At 44.3% G+C, this 24,129-nt stretch overlaps 1 protein-coding gene across 3 annotated transcripts in view; it reads left to right on the plus strand.

Moving 5' to 3' along the window:
* The first annotated feature begins 374 nt into the window (after positions 1-374).
* WSB1 (WD repeat and SOCS box containing 1) overlaps positions 375-24,129 on the plus strand; it is a 31,378-nt gene continuing 7,623 nt past the window's right edge. The window contains exons 1-7 of one of the 3 annotated variants that reach the window (XM_033921706.1): positions 375-484; positions 926-1,116; positions 5,916-6,084; positions 9,974-10,242; positions 12,584-12,715; positions 16,434-16,534; positions 21,277-21,449. In XM_033921706.1, coding sequence (XP_033777597.1) covers positions 1,077-1,116; positions 5,916-6,084; positions 9,974-10,242; positions 12,584-12,715; positions 16,434-16,534; positions 21,277-21,449 — 884 coding nt within the window. In that variant the 5' untranslated portion in view covers positions 375-484; positions 926-1,076. Of the gene's footprint in view, positions 536-647; positions 804-925; positions 1,117-5,915; positions 6,085-9,973; positions 10,243-12,583; positions 12,716-16,433; positions 16,535-21,276; positions 21,450-24,129 lie in introns of those variants that run through there. The other 2 variants (XM_033921705.1, XM_033921704.1) reach the window with 2 other exon arrangements.

Consider the following 24,129-nt stretch of genomic DNA (forward strand, 5'->3'; position numbering starts at 1 on the left):
AGAGAGAAAGGCCCAGTGCTGGCAGAGCAATTAAGGCTGCCGATAAAGAGAGAACTCACATACCTCTGAGTAGAAAGGGGTGAGGGGGAGAAATCCTGGAGAGCAGGGAGAGTTGGTGCATGGGAACAGAGAAAGAAATGTTGCACATTATAATGGAGGGGAGGAAGGGAGAGATGCTGCATGGAGAGGAATAGAGAGGGTTGACCCACGGCACAAGGCAGGGAAAGAGAGAGATGGTAGACAGTGTGAAAGAAATATTGAACATCCGGCAAGGGAGAAGACAAATTGAAACCAGAGCCTGGGACCAAAATGATTGAAATGTTCGCTGGCGGGACACACTTGACGCTAGGCGATCGCGCGTGCTTCGGCTCCCTTCCGACGTCACGTCCTGGTCGCGGGACCAGGATGTGACGTCAGAAGGGAGCCCAGGCCGGCGCGAGCAGCGGGAAGAAGCTGCAGCTCGCGCCGGCGAACGTTTTAAGAGGTACGCGGCGAGGCCGGGCGCCACCCTCCTCCGCTACACTACTGACATTAGGTGAGGGGACCGGGAAAGGGTTGCTGCCGAGTCCAGGAACTTGGCATCATAACTGGGGTGGGGAAGAGGCGCCAGCTGAGTAAGCACATGAAGAGCAATCACAGTGGAGAGGCGGTCGTGTCCGAATGACGTCACGTTCCCCGTTCCATTACTTCCTGAAGCGCGTTGGCCATTTTGGTTTCAGTCGTTCTGCTGCCTGTGCTGGAGAAGGACGAAGTGGAAGAGCTTCGTAGCTAGTGCTCCTTTTTCCTCCTGTGGATTTCTAAACGTAATTAATCGGTCTCTCTTTTCGTTTACTGGTAGTGTCTGAAAGGCTGGGGTTCCTCTTTTCTAGACAGCTTTATCCTCGTGTATTTTATTTATTTATTTGGGGTGTTTCTTTTGTTCTAGGTTCTTGAGGCTTCGGTTTGGGTTGTGAAGGAAAGAAGGAAGTCGGCAAGGAATTCCGCATTTTATCTACTACTTTTCTTCCAGGCAACGAAAGGAAAAATATTTTTTAGATACTGTATTTCATTTCTCAAGCCTTCGGTGTTTTACTTAGATGGCAAGCTTTCCCACATTTGTAAACGAGAATGATATAGGTGAGTACGAAATAAATCCTGATCCCTTCTCTCTCTTTTTTTTTTTAATGTGGGATAAAAATGAATTGTTTGAAACTGTCCACATTTAGAACACAGAACTTCAACTACTATAATGTGTATTCAAGGTTTTTTTTTCCCCCTACACTGATCTCTATAGTCTTGTTTAAAATGTTTAGCTCTATGGCGCTAGGGTAAAAAACCCAGAAAATCTCGAATAATGTTTAGCTGAATGAAGATGATCATTTCTTTTTTCTCTTTTTTTTTTTTTTCTTGTGTTTATCATAATAAGTAAATGAGTAACCTAAAAGTTCCTAATTTTTATAAGTGATCAGATAAAATTATTTTATTTTACTAACTGCTTTACAAGCAACCAAAAGGGGTATTTACAGGGGGAGGAGCATAACATGATGCATGGCTTCTAGTTTTTGTATGTGGATTTTTTTTTTTTCTGTTACTTGTTTTATTATTGCCTCATTCTTTTGAATGAGGCTGCCATTATATGCATCACATTTCTCATGTACACATGTAGACCCATCATGCTTGGGTTGCTTGCATCCCCTCCCTCCGTCCTCACCCATTACACTCCTCCTCTTTTTTTTCTGGAATGGATCTATCTGCTGAAGGGTGTGTGGCATTTCTTACAGAATAAGTGTCAAGGAAAAACTAGTTGTCCTTTTTTTAAAAAAATTTAGCTTAATAAAAGATTATCACATAAAAATATTTTATGTGGATTATCCAGTTGTACATTTTTGAATAAAGCCTGCATCTTGAACATCACCATCGCCACAGATCTTTTTGTTTTCTCTGGAATTTGCATTGTCTGTGGGACTAAAGGGTCAATTTTTTTTGTTTTCATATTTGCACAAAACATAACTAAATGCTTAGATGGGGCATAATCAAAAGGGACGTCTAAGTCCGTTTAGGTCCATCTCGCAAGTCGTCCAAAGTTAAAAAGAGCCCAAGACACATTTTCGAAAGAGACATCCAACTTTTTTTTACTTTCGAAAATCGTCTAATTATACGTTCTGCCAATCTGATCTTCCAAGCCACTAAATCGTCCAACTTTCCGTCCAAGTCCAAAACTCCTAGAACAAGCCCTGTTGGGCGTGGAAGGGGTCTGCAAAGTGATGGACTGAACACCCAGACATGGCACCTAAATAGTGGGGTACCTTACAGGGCACTGCTGTGAACTTCACAAAAAAGGGTGCCATGGCTTCTCCTCACTACAGCTCCCTTATAGGTGACAGTGAGCCCCCCAAACCACCTCCAGAATCCCCTAGACCAGGAGTGCCCACACTTTTTGGGCTTGCGAGCTACTTTTAAAATGACCAAGTCAAAATGATCTACCAACAATAAAATTTTTAAAAAACACAAAGCACACTGTACGCTGAGAAAATGTTAATTATCATTCCTATTCCGGGGTTTTTTCAAAGAGGTCAAGGCAGATGACTAAGCACTGTCACCTCAGTAACAACCATACAAAAATAGACAGATATACCCCCCTCCCTTTTTACTAAACCACAATAGCAGTTTTTAGCGCAGGGAGCTGCGCTGAATGCCCAGCGCTGCTCTCAACGCTCATAGGCTCCCTACGCTAAAAAATGCTATTGTGGTTTAGTAAAAGGGGGGCCATAGTGCAAAATATAGACAGCAGATATATATTCAGACACATTTTGATCACTAAATTGAAAATAAAATCATTTTTCCTACCTTTATCTGGTGATTTCATGAGTCTCTGGTTGCACTTTTTTCTTCTGATTGTGTATCCAATCTTTCTTCCCTTCTTTCAGCCTGTATGCTTCCTCTTCTCCAGACTTCATTCCCTCCCCCAACTTTTTCTTCCTCTCTCCCTGTCTCCCTTTCTATTTTTCTCTTTTCATGCCCCCTTTCTTTTTTTCTGTTTCCCTTCTTTCTCCCTGCCCTCCACCAAGTCGCTGCTGCCACTATCGGGGAACAGGCCCCCAAGCCGCCGCCATCAGGTAACAGGCCCCAAAGCCGCCTCCGCCCCAAGCTCTCCCTGCTTCCCTGCGTTGGGCCGACCAGCATTTCTCTCCCCGATGTCAATTCTGCCATCGGAGAGGAAGTTCTGGCCCAGCCAGGCAGCGATTGGCTGGCCCGAACTTCCTCTCCGACGGCAGAATTGACGTCGGGGAGAGTAAGGCTGATCGGCCAGTAGATCGCCAAAGCAAAGTGAGTATCACGGAGCTCGGGATGGGCTCCGTGATCGACTCACTTTGTCTTGGCGATCTACCGGTCGATCGTGATAGATCTATTGGGCACCCCTGCCCTAAACCTACTTATCTACCACCCCAATAGCCCTTATGGCTGCAGGAGCCACGTATATGCCAGTCAAAAAGGGTTTTGGGGTGTTTAGGGGAGTGCACATGTTTAAGTATCAATGCAGTGATTACAGGGGCTTATGGGCATGGGTCCTCCTCTCCATGGGTCCCTAACCCACCCCAAGACAACTTAAGCTGCCTCTGGGTTGGACGACTAGGCTTTCCTATGCCAGGCGGCCAGGTGATGATGGTCTGGAGGCTGAATTTTAAAGTTCTGAATAAAATTTTGATGGGGGTGGGGGGATCGGTGATCACTGGGGTAGTGTGTGGGGGTCTGTGTTATGTGTTTGCAGTGCTTAACTGGTGAGTTTAGGTAGGTTTTTGTGACTTAGACCATGTTTTACATGGTCTAAGTCACAACGTCCAAGTTCCATCTAGGCTCTGTTGTTAAACTTTCGGTTATACATGCTGTACGACTAAGTCTAAGCCGGCCCATGTCCCGCCCTCGACATGCCTCCCGAAACGCCCCATTTAGCTTTGGACGTTGAGCGGCACTATGAAGGCCTAGGTCGTTTAGAAATACGTCCAAAACCCATTTTTATTTTCAGCGCTTGGACGTTTTTGAGAAATGTTTGTCCAAGTGCCGACTTAGGCCGGTTTTTGGATGTTTTTCTCTTTCGATTATGAGCCCCTTAGTCTTTCTGAAACTCTGCCCAGTCAAGAGTGTTTGAAAAGCTTACTCTTGAATCTCTACAATAAGACAGCGACATCTCAGTGTTGGTAAATTGTTATATGACCCAATAAATAATGATTTTATACTGAAGAGGGTAGTGACTGCCAAAAAAAATAAAAATCAATATTTCAAAACGATTGGGGGTGCTGACCTCAACCCATATTACCCCTCTACCCATGAAGGAGTTTACTTTGCTTGGTAGTCATAGTGTGTTTAGGTATCTACTGTACTAAAGAGTGATGTCTGCATTGTGATTTATATGTAGTATAATAATTTTCTTTGGAGGTGTGTTATTTGGACGTTGAATTACAGTTTGAATCACCTACTTGTAATTTGGTTCTTATGCTTAGTAGATCGTCTTGAAAGTATGAAGCATATATATCTGCTGAGGTTTCAGTTGGTTAAAAATGCATGAATGAAATTTTTTATATGTGAGCAGGATTGAAAATAAAATCACAAGAGTCGAGTCTGTTGGACCTAATTGACACTTGGCACCTAAAATTTCAGGAAGCAGGGGTGGGAAACTAAGCAGCACAAAATAAGTAAAAATTAATACTTGTCTCCTGGCACTTACCATAAGTGTTTCTAAATATATTTCCACCCCTGTACATGAGGTTTATAAACTGAGTTCTTGTTCCTGTTTATAATGTGCCTTAATTTGCTGCTAAAAGGACTTGCTCTATTTCCATCAGTACCAGTACTGTACCACAGCTCATGGTCAGGGACCACAGACTGCACCTTGAATATGGTTATGGGTATTGCTCTTAGGAGAGGGATAGTGTTTCTGTCTCAAATTTGCACAATACTATATACTCGGGGCCGGTTTTAGATATGCTGGGGCCCAGGGCAGAAATTAAGGAGGGGGCCCCTCTCCAAATTTCTATACCTACCATTAGTACCATATATGTATAAAACAATTTTAAATGACTTCTTCACACAGAACACAAAGACTTGATCAAATAACAGAACAATGGATCACAAATTAAAAATAGAAATATGAATACCAAAACTGAACTGGAAACCCCAAAACAAACTCAGCAAGTACTTCATTTTGTACTAAACACAATTGATGGCATAACCAGGAGAGGGGGGTGGGCCTCCCACTTTGAGCGTAAGCCCCCCTCAAAGTGAACATCTCCCTTGCTGTAGCTGGTGGGAATCCCCAAGCCTCACCTGCTGATGACCAGCTCCTCAGGTCCAGAGACCAGAACTTTCCAAGTTCTGCAGCTCGCAATAGTATTTGCCTCCCCACTAGTGCTGCCCGATTCACCAATTCACTTCAGGTGAATCAATTTGAATCAATTAAAAAAAAAAAAATCAGCCTCCCTATTTGGTGACTGACCCTCCCCCTTTGCCCCCTAAAGCAGGAGCAGCAGTGCTGCCTCTTGCTGGACTGCCGCTCCTGCTTTAGAGGGCGAGGGAGGAGGGTCAGTCGGGAAGTGCTGCGGTGTCTGGCTTCCTCCGCATTCATTTACCTAATTCCAGCAGCGGAGTAGCTTGCAGAGAGGATTGCCGGTGCTAGCAATCTTTTGCAGGCTGCTATCAGCCTCCGGAGCTGCTGTTTCCTCTGCCGCGATCCTGCCCTTGAATTTTGAACTCAGAATGTTAAACTTTTACAGTTAGTGTGTTGCTGGGGCATGATTTAAATTGTAGAGCATTCATTTTCTTTTCTTGACACTTCACTGGCGTGCTAATGTGGAAATATTCATTGTCTTAGAATTCTGTTAGTTTGTAATAGAAAAAGGTTGAATAATTCAATTAACAAAGTTCTAAAATATTTATTTCAGCGACATCACGGAGCATTGGAGAGCTTATAAACAGAGCTGCTCCGTTTGACCAGAAGTATGGATGTGAAAATTGGACTGTTGCTTTTGCTCCAGACGGTTCTTTCTTTGCCTGGTCTCAAGGACATCGCATAGTAAAGCTGGTTCCTTGGGCACAGTGTCTTAATAACTTGTAAGCTTTTAAAGTTTTTTTTAAAAATACAAATAAGATCTGTTTGTTTTCCAAAGTTTCAATTTAATAATTATATTGTATCTAAAACAAGAAGAGATTTGAATGGTTCACAAAAGATAAATCACAGCAAGTTTAAGAATACCATAAACATAAGACAATAAATTAATTCATATTGTATTTGTAAAATAAAACAGTTTTTAAGAAATGTCCTGAAACAATTTATTTTAGGATTAACAATGGCAGGCAAATATTTCAAGATAGTTTATCTTCTTTCTTGTGCATTCTGTGTGTGATATCTGTACATTTATTACATGCTCAAAAAAAAAATTAAGGTGTAAGTGTTGTACAAACTAGAGAATGACACAGGGACAAATTTTCTCTATCCCTGTCCCGTCCCCACAAGCTCTGTCATCTGCACAAGCCTCAAACGCATTAAAGTATTCGAGGCTTGTGTGGTTAAGGTACAGTTTGCAGGAATGGTGCAGCACCAGATAGAACTTGTGGGGACGGAGCAGGGATATTGAGATCCTGTGGGGATCATCTCTAGTACATTCGTTCTCTAATACAAATACATACATAAGAGTACATATATTGTGCAGTTACAAAATAAACAGCAGCAATTTGTAGACAATCCAAACCATAAAAGTACTTGAGCATAATATCTATTGCTCTTTTCCCTGGAAAGAAAGTGTTGGTGCTGCTAGGCAGAGCTTCCTCTGCAAGAAGGGGATGGTGTCCTGTCGTGCACTACTACGGTAGCACAGCCCCCTTCACAATGATGCCATAATCTGTGTGGCTGATTAACAATTGTATCTACTTTAGTTTCACCTTTGTTACACTTACCCAAACATAGCTTAAAGAACGTTAAATAAATAACTCTCAAATTTTTGCAATTTTCTAATTTCAATTATAATGTGCCACAAAAAATATTTGCTCCGTTTAGTGTGCCGGGGCTAAAAAAAAGTTTGAGACACTGCATTTGAGTCACACACATGGTTTCCCCTAAAACATTTTGCTCCCCAGTGAAGTAAGCATGACTAACATGAGTACCAGTGGAAATTAGAACTCAGGAATAACTTTCTATATTTTTGGAAAATATTGCTATTTCTATTTAGACCATTTTTTAGAAGCTAACTGATGTTTTATTTATATACAAGCCTTTAACTTGCTTGATCATATGTAAGCCACATCAAACTCTTGAAGTGTATGTGGGGTATAAATATCAAGTAAAGTACCCCTGATGTCACTAGTGCTGTTCTGTGTGCATACAACTATCTTATATCCCACTAAGGGCCTGTTTTACAAAGCTGTGCGGCAATAGCCCCGAAGCCCTTTAAATGTCTATGGGCTTCGGGGCCGTTACCGCACAGCAGCTGCTAGCGCGGCTTTGTAAAACAGGCCCTAAGTTTTTAAAAGCAATACATCCAACAGAATATAGCATCATAGAAAAAAGTTAGGGCAAATCCAGTCCAACAATTTCTACACTTCTCCCTCGTCATTCGCGGGGGATACGGGCAGAGCCAGACCACGAATGCCGAAAAACCGCGATTATCCGGCTCTGACCCACCCCCACCTCCCTGCTGCCTTCCCGGCCTTACCTGGTGGTCTAGAGGGCTTTCGGGGCAGGAGCGATCTTCTACGCTCCTGCCCCATGCAGATCGCCTTGAGGACCCCAAAATATGCATGCAAAGTAATTGGCTTAATTGGTGATATGTGCTCAATTTTCAGTTGTTAATTGGTAGTCATTAGGAGTTGTACACAAATCTGGGGTATGGCCATGAGGGGCATAAACAGGTCAGGAGCATTCCTATAAGTTAGGTGCTGTGTGTTGAAATACTTGTATTTATGCGCTTATGTAAAAGCTCTCACCCCTGCCTTTTGGCAGGTATAAATGCTCACGGCCAAATTTAGGCACAAAAGTCCTAATTCTATAAAAGGTGCCTGCAGTTGGGTGTCTGTTTCGGCACACCTAGCTGATCTAGGTGCCTAACTTAATTTTTTAAATTGGTGCTGATATTTGAAAGTGCCATTAAAAACCAATTAAAGACCAGTTTAAAAAATGTAATTAGACGAGGTGCCTACTGGTAAGTAGGCATGGTTATGGGCAGAGTTTGGGCATGGATTGACTTAGTCACTGGTATTTTAGGCCAAGAAAACCCTGGCTTAATAAACCGGTGCCTAATTGTTCACACCTACTGGCGCCTAAGTTGAGTTAAGCACTACTAGGCATGATTCTACAAATGTCTTCTTACTTTGATATACGATAGGTACTGTTTTCCTAAGCACCTGTTGAGTTAGGTGCCGTTTATAGAATCTGGAGCAAAATAACACGCTAAGCCAGTATTCAATAAAAACTGTTCCATGGGGAATGGCCTTCATAGAATACTTGCTTTAACATGGATCATCCCGGTGTCTTAACTTTGGGTGATCTAAACCAGTGGTTTCCAACCCTGTCCTGGAGGACCACCAGGCCAATCGGGTTTTCAGGCTAGCCTAATGAATATGCATGAGAGAGATTTGCATATAATGGAAGTGACAGGCATGCAAATCTGCTTCATGCATATTCATTAGGGCTAGCCTGAAAACCTGATTGGCCTGGTGGTCCTCCAGGACAGGGTTGGGAACCACTGATGTAAACAGAATTTCCTGTAAGGGTTATTTTTTTGTTTGTTGGTTTTCAAATAGTTTTGGTTTTTGTTTTTTTTACTTCTTTCAGGTACAACTTTTCAGTCTGCTGCTCTCAGCTACTGCAGGGTCTGTAGATCTAGCTGTTAAAGATCAAACCTAATACAGTGGTACCTTGGTTTATGAGCATAATTCATTCCAGAAGCATGCTCTTAAACCAAAATACTCGTATATCAAAGCAACTTTTCCCATAAGAGTTAGTGTAAACTTGAACAATTCGTTCCACATCCCCAAATACTTAATTACCATAAGGGATGCCTCCACCACTGCCTCTGCCACAGACCCATCCATGCGGTTCCTCCAATTCTCCTCCTCTGCTGCTGTTCGCTACCTCTCACTGTGGATGGTGCTGGCTAAGCAAACGCCGCCGCCGCCACAGAGCCCGACTGGACACTGTTGGCTCTGCCGCTCCCAGACACTGCTCCCCCTCCTCCCCCCGGATGCCACTACCCCCTCTGCTGGGACTCTCAAGTGCTGGCTCACTCCTGCCGGACACACCCCGACTCCTATGCTCCACCCGAGGCCACCAGTGCTGCTATCGCCTCTTCTTCCCCCCCTCCCCGACTGGCCCTGTCCTTACCCCTGCACCGCCGGTGATAAAAGTGCCTGCTGCTGGTCTGCTGCTGAGCCTTGAGCATCTGCGCATGTTCAGGCCTTTTGGATCTCACCCTCTCCGAGATTCTCATGAGATCTCGAGTCTCATGAGAATCTCGGTGAGGATGAGATCCAGAAGGCCTTGAGCATGCGCAGATGCTCAAGGCTCAGCAGCAGACCGGCGGCAGGCACTTTAATCACCGGCGGTGCAGGGGTAAGGGGGGGGAAGAGGTGATAGCAGCACCGGTGGCCTCGGGGGGAGCAATACTGTTGTTTCCCGCAGTCGGGTCGGGTGGGGGCTCGCAAATCGAGTCAATGCTCGGTTTACGAGTCAAAAGTTTGCTGAGTGTTTTGCTCGTCTTGCAAAACTCTCGCAAACCAGGTTACTCGTAAACAGGTTTGACTGTAGTTGCAAACAAATGTTGCATATTAGTAATCTTTCAGCTACATATGACAGAAAAAAACAACACCGTTATATTTTGATGGCTTTTATTTGATGGGTATTTGTAAGCTGACTTATTAAGGTTAAATCAAGATTCAAGGTATTATCATGTTCATTATTTAGTTAAGTTGTTGTCTTAATTTACTAAAACACATACTTTCATTACAGTGCTGTGGATGTCACTCAGAATATTGTCAATTCAGGAAATGCAAAACTTTTACGACAAAACAGTGATGGTGGTCAAAAAACTAAACCTCGTGAACACACTATAGACTGTGGTGATCTAGTGTGGAGTCTGGCCTTTGGTTCTTCAGTGCCTGAGAAACAAAGCCGTTGTGTGAATATAGAATGGCATCGATTCAAGTTTGGTCAAGACCAGCTTCTCCTTGCAACAGGCTTGAACAATGGACGTATCAAAATATGGGATGTGTACACAGGTAAAGTATGTTGGTTAACTTGCTTGAGTATTTCCATAGTTATTTAAAAAAAATGATATTCTACTTGATGTGCAATTCTTGGCAGATGACAAACACACAATAGAATATCAAAACATCATATAACTACAAAAGACAAAGTTGGTAATGAAAACTCAAGGCTTATCATACTCTGTCAATATCAATCAATACTTAGCCAGCCAGGTTTTTGGAAAGGAACCAGAGGCTCAAATGTTTTCAGCAAGGCATGCCAAAATAATGGTCCTTTTTTCCTGAAAGTAATGCACAGTGGGTCATTGAATGTGTAAAACTTTAAAATGCATTGTTTAAGAGTAATTTTGACATAACCAGGAGCCCTGATAGGGTAAGCAAACAGTTTCCCTGTGGCTATTTTTGGCATGAATGTTGGAGTACAATGTAAGGCATATGTTTCCTTGAACAAAGACTTTTGCGATTAGGGTGATATTTTTGGGCAGCTCTGAAGTGTTACTAAAACATTTGAAATAGAAATATTGAAAAACAAAGGAACTTCTGGTTCCTCTTAACAAAGCTGCGCTGCCAAGCAGCACACGTTACATGCCAAGCCACCTATTCTTATGGGTGGCTCTGCATTTAGCGTGTGCTGCTTGGCAGCGCAGCTTTGTATATGCCTGCCTTTTATTCCACAGTTTAGAGCTAATAGAAATCAAATAACTGAAAGCACACCACTTCTCCCACTCTCCTTTTCACAACTTTGAAACGGATGCTGTAATCCATCCTACAGTCGTCTTGTATAATCCTGTCATCACTATCCTTTACTTTTCACTGAGTCAGTGCAAATTTGAGCCAGCTCAAAAGCGAGTCAAATTTCTTTTGTGAAAGTAAATTGTCTACTTGTAGTTGCATTATTAGGTCCCTGACAGTTGAACTTTTCTGTTTTTGAATGTGTTCATTGAGTTACAGCGTCTCTGTTGCCAAAGCTGTAAAGTTATAGAAACATAGAAAGATGACGGCAGAAAAGGGCTATAGCCCATCAAGTCTGCCCACTCCACTGTCCCACCCCATTAAGTCAGAGTGCTGCTCGACCCACGTAGAGATCCCGCGTGGATGTCCCATTTATTCTTAAAGTCGAGCACGCTAGTGGCCTTGATCACCTGCACCGGTAGTTTGTTCCAGTGATCCACCACCCTTTCTGTAAAGAAATACTTCCTGGTGTCACCACCAAATCTCCCTCCTCTGAGTTTGAGCGGGTGCCCCCTTGTGACTGAAGGTCCCTTAGGAAAGAATATGTCGTTTTCCACCTCGACACGACCTGTGACGTACTTAAATGTCTCAATCATGTCACCCCTCTCCCTGCGCTCCTCTAGAGAGTAGAGCTGCAACTTGCCCAGTCTCCTCGTATGAGAGACCCTTGAGTCCGGAGACCATCCTAGTGGCCATTCGCTGGACTGACTCAGCTTGAAGTACATCTTTACGGTAATGTGGCCTCCAGAATTGCACACGGTACTCCAGATGAGGTCTCACCATGGTTAAAGGAAGGTGATGCATTTGAACATCTATCCTTTTTCAGTTTTTGTTTGCATGGGTCTAACTTGGGACACTCTTCTCAGTGTGTGTTCATTCTGTATATTCTAAAACACAGGTGTCAAAGTCGGTCCTCGAGGGCCAGAATCCAGTTGGGTTTTCAGGATTTCCCCAATGAATCTGCATGAGATCTATTTGCATGCACTGCTTTCAATGCATATTCATTGGGGAAATCCAGAAAACCCGACTGGATTCCGGCCCTCGAGGAGGGACTTTGACACCCCTGTTCTAAAAGAACTGTATCGGAACTGCATTAAACTGCATTGCAACAGAACAGTGAACTCCATTGTTCTCTCTTTTTCAGACTGAAAACTAAACTTGCTTTAGCAGCAGATATTGTCCAAGTTAACTCTAAGCAGTGTAGATGAGATCTGAGCACTCTTACACAGAGCATGATCTGCAAAAATTGGCTTTCTCAAAAGTGTTTAGTATTTAAATTAATTGTAATGTCATGTAAAAATCAAAGTTTAAATGGATTGCACAGATAGCTTCATGAATCATTTACTTAATAGAAACTCTAGCTCAGGATTTGTTGGTCTTGAGGCTGGTCCTGTGATGCTTCACTGATTGGGTAGTTGGTTTGGAATTTCATCAGACAAGTGACCTGAGTCAACTTTTTTCAATTCTGAGAATGCCCAGGTTTAAAATAAGCGCAAAAGTTTTCTAGCATGGTTTTTTTACATTGGATAAGCTAATGAAATGCAGCTTCTGATGTTGTTTTGTCCAGTTCTGACAGGAGAATATAAATTAAATAACACTGTTTGTCAATGCTTTGTTGCAGGTAAACTGCTGCTTAATCTGATGGATCATACAGAAGTGGTTAGAGATTTGACCTTTGCTCCAGATGGCAGCCTTATTTTAGTTTCTGCTTCAAGAGACAAAACTTTGAGAGTCTGGGATTTAAAAGATGATGGTATGTTTTGCAAAAATTCATCTCCTGAAGGGATATGTCAGTCCTTTTACTCCATTTTCTCAGAATAACCAAAGATTTTAGTTTGTTAAATCTCATGATAACAAGCTTTCCCCATCATCCCCCTTCCCTCACTAACTGATTTGCATATATTACAGCTCTGCAGAGTATGTGAAAAGATAATGTATTACTAAAGTGACCAGAACTCAGAACTGCGATTCCTTGGCACTCAGTGTTCTTAATTAATTAGTTTTTACCATTCAATGTAATTTTTATAGGCTTTTGTATTTGTTCAATCGATTTGTAAACTAAGAATCTATACAGCTCTGCTTATTCAACCAGTAACCCTAAGAACTATATAGCTTTCCAATTCTTTCATTATGTAAGATTGTATTGTTGACTTTGATTGTAACCTCTTCGCTGATTGTCCAGCACTTCTTGCTATAAACTGCCTCGAACTTCCATGGCTTTGGCGGTATGTAAGAATAAAATTATTATTATTATATTCATGAGAATCTCATAATCATGAGAATCTCATAAAGTTATTCTTTCGAGTCTCATTTCCAATTTTTACTCACCTATTAAATTTTATCTTATTAAAATTATTATCATTATCCCTCCCTTATGTGCCTTCCCTTTATGTATATTCTACCTTATTTAAAATGTAACTTCATCCCCATATTTTCCTTTTGTTTCCAGTTTCGTCAAATTTGTTTTTTAACCTTGTTAGTATTATCTTCTATGATTTTGTTTTTACATTGTAATTTTATCATATTATACATCGCTTCGAATTTAGATGAAGCGATTAATCAAAAACATATGAAACTTGAACTTGTACAATCCCACTTTATTCCGGGACTAGTAGGTAAGTTCCCTCTACCCGCCAGGACTTTGTAGGAAGCCTCAGACTTAAATCCCTCCCTCTCATACCTCATCACTGTCCCAGTATCCCAGCTCCTCAGTCTTCCTTCCTATAAGCCAGACTGTAGGAGTCTATTTTTTCTGCTCATGTTTACTTTTGCATAGTTTTATTTATTTATTTATTTTTTCTGCTCATGTTTTCTTTTGCATAGTTTTATTTATTTATTTATTTTTAATTTATTCACTTTTCTATACCATTCTCCCAGAGAGAAGCTCAGAACGGTTTAAATTCTTATTCAGATACTTAAGCATTTTTTCCTGCCTGTCCCGCTGGGCTCACAATCTATCTAATGTACCTGTGGCAATGGGGGAATTAAGTGACTTGCCCAGGGTCACAAGGAGCAGCGTGGGTTTGAACCCACAACTCCAGGGTTCTGAGGCTGTAGCTTTAACCATTGCGCCACACACTCCTCACTGTTTTGCATTTGCAGTTTTTGCCCTTCTGCTGTGGAGGTCCCCTGCAGGGAAAGCTTGACTGTGGGAGATCAGACCTTTGGAAAAAGTCTGCTTTTAGGGGTTCCCTGCTTCTCAACCCCTTAGTCAGCCTGCACATCGTTCCCTTGGGAGCTTGCTCACTCCAGGTTTGTCGTGCAGGCTGAACAGTTCATGGAGGCACGACCAGGATTGGAGTCAGACTGCGTTCCTCCATCAGGCATCTGATGTGTCTGAGGGTGGCGGTGGTCTCTGGCCATGGTGGTCAGGCCGGTGGAGCAGTCGGAAGGCTTGAAATCCAGATTTCCAGTTCACTAAGGCAAAGGATCTCTCTGTGAGTTGTTTTCAACTGTCTGCAGTTTCTCTCATTCAGCACTTGTCACAGTATAGACTGACAGCCTGAATCAGCGATTGGGGGTTGGGGGGTTGGGTGGTTTCCCTGCATGCCCTACCCCTCCCCACCTCTAAAATCCCCAAATCGCCATTTTCTGAGAGTTCATGTATTTTTTTCTGGGCTCTTTTTCTTCAAAATTGGCACCCGTGGCAGCCATCTTGGGGTTTTCCCAATTTGAATTTAAGTATATTTTTCATATTTCTCGGACAATGCCAAGGCATTGGCTTATATCAACCATCAGGGGGAGCATAAGGAGCCCCTCTGAGCATGGAGGTTCAGCTTCTTTTCTGGTGGGTGGAGAGACATCTTGTGGTGCTGTCAATGGCCCACGTGGCAGAATAGACAACGTTCAAGCAGACTTTCTCAGTCATTGGACGCTGGACCCTGGAGAGTGGTCCCTGTCCCAAAGAGAGTTCGAATGCATACTAGATCAGTGGGGGTGCCCCTCGTTCGACCTCATGGCGACTGCAGCCAACAAGAAAGTCGATCGATTCTTCAGTTGTCGTCATGAGACCAGCAGCAAAGGCATGGACGCTCTGGTTCAGTCCTGGCCATGGGAAGGACTCCTTTGTCTTTCCTCCGGTGCCGATGATAGTGTGTCTTTTGAGACGGATAACGGCCCATGAAGGTCCAGTGATTCTAGTTGCGGTCGTTTTATGCTGACTTGGTTCGGCTCCAGCAGGATCAGGGACTCCTTGTCATTCTTGCCTTCTCATACAAGGTCCAATTGCAATGAAAAGAGACGGCTGAGGGGAGATATGATTGAAGTCTACAAAATCCTGAGTGGAGTAGAATGGGTACAAGTGGATAGATTTTTCATTCCATCAAAAATTACAAAGACTAGGGGACACTCAATGAAGTTACAGGGAAATACTTTTAAAACCAATAGGAGGAAATTTTTTTTCACTCGGAGAATAGTTAAGCTCTGGAACACATTGCCAGAGGTTGTGGTAAAAGCAGATTGCATAGCTAGTTTTAAGAAAGGTTTGGACAAGTTTGTGGAGGGAAAGTCCATAGTCTGTTATTGAGAAAGACATTGGGGAAGCCACTGCTTGCCCTGAATCAGTAGCATGAATATTGCTACTCCTTAGGTTTTGGCCAGGTATTAGTGGCCTGGATTGGCCATCGTAAGAACAGGCTAGTAGGGTTGATGGACCATTGGTCTGACCCAGTAAGGCTATTCTTATATCCTCTACAGATGATCCTGGCTGCTTTTATACTCACTGAGGGGTTTGAGTCTCTGAAATTTTGAGGCTTCCAACAAAGTGGGTAGAAGGAAATATAACCCATTGGTTCCGGAATAAAGTGAGGAAGAAAGATTAGCAAAGGTAAGAACCTAATCTTTCGTTGGGTCAAATATAACTGAACCCCAAAAGTCCAGTGTAGTCTAAAATATAATGCACCTTAGTAAAAGGGTTCTTTGTAAAAGCACTACATGCTAATATAGGATGCAATAAAGCACCCTGTGTTGTTTTGCCATAAGCATGGTAATCATGCACTAATTATTTGTAAATGCTTTTTTTTTGTTGGTAGAGAATGGGCATGGACGTGTGCAGTATTGTCAGTGTGCCACCTGGTTTATGTGTTCTTAGTATGGGGGGGGGGGGGCATTAGCATTTCCTAAATAGGAGGTAGTAAATACATCAGCATAACTTCTTTTTTTTTTCTTCCTCAGGTGCTGCATGCTAATGCTTAGATTAGTGCATGGCCTAAATAAAACCCCTCAAAAAACAAGCAATTTCATAGCTACGATAGCTATGGGCTTTGTATACAGAAAGTCCCACTAAGCCCATTTCTACCACAGCTTTATAAAAGGTCCTCAAAGTGGCTTAATATATAATTTTTTAAAAATGCTTTTCCCAGGTGCATAAAGTATCCTGTTTTAGGGTTATATCTTGTGCTTCTAACTAATAATAGTCTGTGACATAGTAAAAAAATAAAATTTAAATGTTGGGGTTTTTTTTTCTCTTTTAGGAAACATGATGAAGGTGCTGAGGGGGCACCAGAACTGGGTCTATTGCTGTGCTTTCTCTCCTGATTCTTCCATCTTGTGCTCTGTTGGAGCTGGCAAAGCTGTAGGTTTCTAAGTTCCTTGTTCATATTTTGTTAGAATTTAAGAATGAATCTAAAATCATTTGAATTGTTTTAAGCTTGTGCTCGGTGTCATAAACGTTCGACTGTATTGTTTTGGGCGATAAGGCATTGCATGATAGAAATGGAAAATAGCTAAGTGGGAATGTTTTTGTTATGGGGTTATGATTTTAGAGAACTTGCATTTAAAAGTTTAGGAACTATTTTTCAAAATATCCCTTCAGAAATGTGCAGTTTTATGATTCAGCATCTGTTCCATTGCTTAGCTCATTACAGTGAGCTATTAATGCAGTCACTGTTGGGTTCAGCTTCCTTTTCTTCCCTTAGTGGCCCTTACTGCTATACAGCTGTCAGTTGAGCTGCTCCTGACAGGAGTTGATTAATTAAACAAAAAATAAATCCCCAAAGCATAACTTATGCATTATGCTACACTGTGAAAGTAGAGTGGATGACTAAGACTGATGTTTAAGAGGGCATTTGGTTCTTCATTATGGATGCAAGCTAGAACTAATCAGTACATCTACCAAGGTCAGCTACACCTGTTAAAGTGTGATCCTAGCTAGTGGCTCACTGATTGAGCTGCTGCCTCTGCACCTAGAGGTTGTGAGATCAAATCCCGGTGCTGCTCCTTGTGACCCTGGGCAAGTCACTTAATCCTCCACTGCCCACCACTTTGAATGTCAGCTTTGAAATGTCGGTGACAAAAAGGCGGTCCCCTTTCTCTTTCTTTAGTTTTGAATTACTAGTTCTCCTTTTTTTCCCCTAAATACCAGTATTAATTTTAACTCAGAACTTAAGTGTCGGGTTTACTGTTCCAATTAAATAATCAGCTGATCTGCTGTATGAATACTGTCCATGTTGATTTAATTTAAAAAAAAAAATCATGTATCACACATCTATAAATCTGAGCTGTTTACAGCATACATACATAATATAAAATATTTCTAAATTTTATTTCCCCCCCTTTAAAAAAAAAAAAAAAAGTCATGGTTTCTAACAAAGCTCAGAGTGCTAAATGCTCCAGTGCATAGAATTTCTATCAGCATTGGAACTTTTAGTGCTCCAGGCCACAGTAGAAACCTCTACTGTGGCTTAGTATAAGAGGGCCTAAGTCTTTAAAAAAAAAAAAAAAATCCATCTCGAAAACATTAATGCCAGGCTAGATTGAGGTCAGCATTCTGATCTATTTTGTAAAAGCAGGAGCAGTACAATACACAAATATTAAAAAAAGAAAAGTAATTATTGAATATTCATTTACAAATTATATATGATTTTATCTGCCTGCTGCACTGTTTAGAGTTGAAACTGCTTGCTAATATCTTGGCTTTAATGCCAGTGATTGTTGTTTGTACAACTATTTAAGAGGGGAAACATTTTCACAAACTTTAGTAATTTAAAATGCCATTGCAGTTAGTATGCCATAGCACATTTACCCCACCTTTTTATCAAGCTGCGCTAGGGGAAAACACTCTTCGGGGTTTCAAGACAAAGTTGGACAAGTTCGTGCTAATTTGGTGAGACTGGACTCATTTGGAGCACTGGTCTTGACCTAGGGGCCGCCGTGGGAGCAGACTGCTGGGCAGGGTGGACCACTAGTGTGACCCAGCAGCGGCAATTCTTATGTTCTTAGAGGTTTTTACTAGTGCTGCCCAAATCAGGAAAAAAAATTTCGATTCGATTCAGCCTATTGAATTGGTTATTCGATTTGATTTTCCTGCCCAATTGGGTGGGTTGTTTTTTTTTTTTTTCCAAACATCCTGGTGGGTTTATTTTATAGCCTCTTCACCCCCTTTGCCTTCTCCTAACCACACTGGCGCTGTGGTTTAAACAAAATAAACAAACAAAAAAGACTTTCCTCTCTCTCTTAAATCCTAGCTCACGTTTGCGGTCTAACACCAGCTCTGGCAGGATACACATTTCAAATCTGGCATATTTGAACTTTTGGTATAGCGGTATACAAGAAATAAATTATTATTATTATATTGTAATCAAAAAATGGAAAATAAAATTAGTTTTTCTACCTTTTGTTGTCTGGTTCAAATCTTGTTGGTCCCAGGCTCTGGTTGTCTTTTGATAACTTGCTTGCCAGGGTCTCCTTCTTTCTTCTTTCTCCGTTCTAACCATCCATCTGCCATCTCTGTCCTCCCCTTCAGTTTCCCTTCCCTCCCCAGGAGGTCTGGCATCTTTCCTTTTTTTCATCTCCCTCCACAGATCCATCTTTTCTTAACTACCCTTTCATCCAGCATCTCTCCCTCCTTCCCCACCACCCCAGGGTTCACCATCTCTCCCTTTCTTTTCCCAACTACCCTCTTATCCAGCATATCCCCCCTCCACACCGTCCCTTGTGTCCAACTTTTCTCCCTTTTTGTTCCTTCACTCCCTAAATCCCATTGTCCATCATCTCTCTCCCTCTCCTCTATTTTTAGACCCATTATTTCTTCCCCCCAAAATCCGGCAAATACATGTCTCTTTGAACCCCCCTTCCCTCCCTCCGTGCACTTCCCCTTGAAGGCCTGTCCCTCCTGAAAGCCTATGCCACCATCCCTGGCCTTTCCCCCCTTTGAAGTCCTGTTCCCTCCTTGAAGGCCTCCGTGTTCAGTCTGCAGCAAAGATCGCGGTTACAGCATCTAGTAAATTTGCTTTGAGCTGTTTCCTCTGCTGCGGTCCCGCCCCTCCTCTGACGTCAGAGGCAGGATCGCGGCGGAGGAAACAGCTCAAAAGCAAGTTTACAAAGATGCTGTAACCACGATCTTTGCAGCAGACTGCAGCTATGAAGTAAACAGTGCGGGGAGGCCAGGAGGAACACGGAGGCCTTACCGGGAGGGGTGGGGGGTGCGCAGTCCTTCGGGGAGGCCAGGGGGGAAACCGGATGCCGGAGGGGGGGGGGAGGAAGCCGGAGACCAGCACAGCAGCCCTTCCCGACTGACTCTCCCTTCTCCCCTCTAAAGCAGGTGCGGCAGCGTCCGGCCATCAAGAGCAACGCTGCCGCTCCTGCTTTAGGGGGGGGGAGGGTCAGACAAATCAGGAAGCCATTTTTTTGAGTTTTAAATCGATTAGAATCGATTCACCCGAAGTGAATCGGTGAACCGATTCGAATCGGGCAGCATTAGTTTTTACCGCAGGCAAGTGAGGTAAGTACTCCAATACTCATAGGAATTCTATGAGTGTCGGAACATTTACCACACTGGCTCATGCCAAAAACCTCTAGCGCAGCTTGATAAAGGGGGCCCTTGAAGTGGAACAGTATAAGAGAATATTCAGTGGCAGGAGAAAATGAGCAATAGTTAAGATTTGAATTAAGATTTGAAAATGAAGCAGATCTGGATGTATAAGTTCATATTTGTGAATCTAGTGTCTCTTTATTTTTTATTTTTTTTCTTTCGGCGCTGTGTTTTCCATAAGCTTCTTGCTTTCCCTGTCACAGGTGGTGGCAGCAATATGGGTGTGATTGAGGTTAAGCTGGCACCACACAGGAGCTCAATGGTGTTAGCTGGGCAGAAAGAGTGGCATCCCCGGCTACCAAGGCTGGGGACGAACTTTGCCATAGGACGAAGTAACCTTGCGTTCGGCTGCAGGGTGTACTGTACGTACGCAGGTGCTGGTTGATGTCCACTTTTCTGCTTTTCTTTCTATCTGTATATTTTAACTTTATTTTTTAGCTACATCCTTTTACAATTAACTTTAATGTAGTAATCTAGTATCCAGAGATTTGAAGGCATAGTTTCCTCCTTAAGATTACTATAGAGGAAGAAATTGTATTGAAAGGAGGAAGGGATGGGTTGGTTTTAGATTTTGGTGGGAAATTGCTTGCAGTTTGAATTGCTAGCTAGTGCTTTTTACTCCATGGAGCACTACTAATCTATAAAAACCTAGAGCCCTTTGCATGAAAGCTATTAAACCTACCTTCATGCATATAGCAGGCAATTTGTTCATACCTGTAAATTTTTGGTCTATTTAATACTGAAATGCATATCTAATGTAAAATATTTTCTTAACCTGTAAATATTTGAAAAATATTTTGACATTACTGCTACAATTTTAAATTTATAACATTGGTTAAATAATGTAAAATGAAAATGTTAAACGTTAGAATTGTAGTACTTTAGAACATTTGCACTTATTCTTTAAATTGAACAAAATGTAGCTTTTTGTATTCTTTGCCAAAAGTATTTTCCTTTTGGCTGTCAAAAATTCTCTTTTCTTGCAGTATCTGTTTCTCTTCCTAGGCTGACGTGAGTGACCCAAGCCTATGGTAAACAAGTGAACTTAATCTCTCAAAGGGGATACCACTGGAGTAACAATGTTAACTTTTTATTTTTTTTCTGTTTGTATATCTTAATTTCCCTTTTTGATAGTTACTGGAAACAGGGTTGTAGTTTGTAACCCTGCTGTTTTATTTCCATATATTTCATTAAAATAATTTTGTAGTTAATGTATTCAGTAAAATATCTATATTCATAGTTTAATTATATATATATTTTTATTTTTTTGTATGTAACATTTTAACAACTTTTGAATTAATATTTTTGCATGATTTTGCTTTAACGCTTATATTGCTTTAAAGTATATTGATATGACACTGAGCATATACTTTAATTCTTGTAATCTATCTATAATGCTTGATTTTAAATATAATCCTAACTAAATTATCTGTCAGAGTAATATTAGCTAAACATTGCTGTGCTCTCCAAGAACAAAACTATAACATGGCTTGTTTTAATTGCAGGTGTTTCTTTGGGATATGGATAAATATGTTATGATCCGTAAACTTGAAGGACATTACAATGATGTAGTAGCTTGTGAGTTTTCTCCTGATGGGGCTCTATTGGCTACCGCATCTTATGATACCAGAGTTTTTATCTGGGATCCTTATACTGGGTCCATTCTTTTAGAACTTGGGTAAGATTCTTCTTTGTTTCTTTTCGGTAGAATTTGAATATGGCCAGATTTGCTGGCGCTAATGTTCCATGGCTGCTTTTTTTTTTTTTCACAGCCATTGAAGCCCTCTTCAGCCCATCCTCCCCCTAATGGCCATGTATAGACACAGACCGTGCAGGTCTTCCCAGTACTGGCCTTAGTTCAATATTTACTATTATTTTCTGATTCTAGATCCTCTGTGTTCATCCCACGCTTCTTTGAACTCAGTCACTGTTTTCCTCTCCACCACCTCTCTAGGAGGCGCATTCCAGGCATCCACCATTGCTCTTGAATCTACCACCCCTCAACCTCAAATTATGTCCTCTGGTTTTACCATTTTCCTTTCTCTGTCTCCTGCATTAAAGGCAGTTGCTGCTGCTACTACTACTAATCACTTATAGAGTGCTGAAAGGCGTATGAAGCACTTACCGTATTTTCACGCAAATAACACGCACCCGTATAAAACGCGCACACGAATATAGCGCGCAGAAATCACGATGATTTGCACAAAAACTTTGATATACCGCGCTCACGGGTATACCGCGCATGCTGCCCGCCGCTCCTTTCGCCCGCCCTGACTTTCCGTGCGCTGTCCCGACTCTCCGTTCACCCCCCCTGACTTCCGTGCACTGTCCCCCCTTGAAGGTCTGTCCCCATCCTGAAAGCCTGATGCCCCCCCCCCCTACGTCCGATACATCCCTCCCCCCCCCCCAAGGACCGCCGACTCCCCAACAATATCGGGCCAGGAGGGAGCCCAAATCCTCCTGGCCACGGCGACCCCCTAACCCCACCCCGCACTACATTACGGGCAGGAGGGATCCCAGGCCCTCCTGCCCTCGACGCAAACCCCCCTCCCCCCCAAGAGCCTCCGACCGCCCCCCAGCCGACCCGCGATCTCCCTGGCGACCCCCACGACCCCCCCACCGCCCTTCCCCGTACCTTTGGTAGTTGGGCCAGAAGGGAGCCCAAACCCTCCTGGCCACGGCGACCCCCTAACCCCACCCCGCACTACATTACGGGCAGGAGGGATCCCAGGCCCTCCTGCCCTCGACGCAAACCCCCCTCCCCCCCAAGAACCTCCGACCGCCCCCCAGCCGACCCGCGATCCCCCTGGCGACCCCCACGACCCCCCCACCCCCCTTCCCCGTACCTTTAGTAGTTGGCCGGACAGACGGGAGCCAAACCCGCCTGTCCGGCAGGCAGCCAACGAAGGAATGAGGCCGGATTGGCCCATCCATCCTAAAGCTCCGCCTACTGGTGGGGCCTAAGGCGCGTGGGCCAATCAGAATAGGCCCTGGAGCCTTAGGTCCCACCTGGGGGCGCGGCCTGAGGCACATGGTCGGGTTGGGCCCATGTGCCTCAGGCCGCGCCCCCAGGTGGGACCTAAGGCTCCAGGGCCTATTCTGATTGGCCCACGCGCCTTAGGCCCCACCAGTAGGCGGAGCTTTAGGATGGATGGGCCAATCCGGCCTCATTCCTTCGTTGGCTGCCTGCCGGACAGGCGGGTTTGGCTCCCGTCTGTCCGGCCAACTACTAAAGGTACGGGGAAGGGGGGTGGGGGGGTCGTGGGGGTCGCCAGGGGGATCGCGGGTCGGCTGGGGGGCGGTCGGAGGTTCTTGGGGGGGAGGGGGGTTTGCGTCGAGGGCAGGAGGGCCTGGGATCCCTCCTGCCCGTAATGTAGTGCGGGGTGGGGTTAGGGGGTCGCCGTGGCCAGGAGGGTTTGGGCTCCCTTCTGGCCCAACTACCAAAGGTACGGGGAAGGGGGGTGGGGGGGTCGTGGGGGTCGCCAGGGGGATCGCGGGTCGGCTGGGGGGCGGTCGGAGGTTCTTGGGGGGGAGGGGGGTTTGCGTCGAGGGCAGGAGGGCCTGGGATCCCTCCTGCCCGTAATGTAGTGCGGGGTGGGGTTAGGGGGTCGCCGTGGCCAGGAGGGTTTGGGCTCCCTTCTGGCCCAACTACCAAAGGTACGGGGAAGGGGGGTGGGGGGGTCGTGGGGGTCGCCAGGGGGATCGCGGGTCGGCTGGGGGGCGGTCGGAGGTTCTTGGGGGGGAGGGGGGTTTGCGTCGAGGGCAGGAGGGCCTGGGATCCCTCCTGCCCGTAATGTAGTGCGGGGTGGGGTTAGGGGGTCGCCGTGGCCAGGAGGGTTTGGGCTCCCTTCTGGCCCAACTACCAAAGGTACGGGGAAGGGGGGTGGGGGGGGTCGTGGGGGTCGCCAGGGGGATCGCGGGTCGGCTGGGGGGCGGTCGGAGGTTCTTGGGGGGGAGGGGGGTTTGCGTCGAGGGCAGGAGGGCCTGGGATCCCTCCTGCCCGTAATGTAGTGCGGGGTGGGGTTAGGGGGTCGCCGTGGCCAGGAGGGTTTGGGCTCCCTTCTGGCCCGATATTGTCGGGAAGTCGGCGGTCGTTCGGGGTGGGGGTGCGAGTGGTCCTGCCGGGGGGGGGGGATGTATCGGACGTCGGGGAGTCGGCCGGGCAAGAGGGCTTGGGCTCCCTCTTGCTCCGATCGTGGATGCGGGTGTGGGTGGGAGCGCGTGCGAGCGGTCGTTCGGGGTGGGGGTGCGAGTGGTCCTGCCGGGGGGGGGGGGATGTATCGGACGTCGGGGAGTCGGCCGGGCAAGAGGGCTTGGGCTCCCTCTTGCTCCGATTGCGGGTGCGGGTGGGAGCGCGT

The sequence above is a fragment of the Geotrypetes seraphini genome, chromosome 15, assembly GCF_902459505.1.
Source record: "Geotrypetes seraphini chromosome 15, aGeoSer1.1, whole genome shotgun sequence".
Classification (NCBI taxonomy): domain Eukaryota; kingdom Metazoa; phylum Chordata; class Amphibia; order Gymnophiona; family Dermophiidae; genus Geotrypetes; species Geotrypetes seraphini.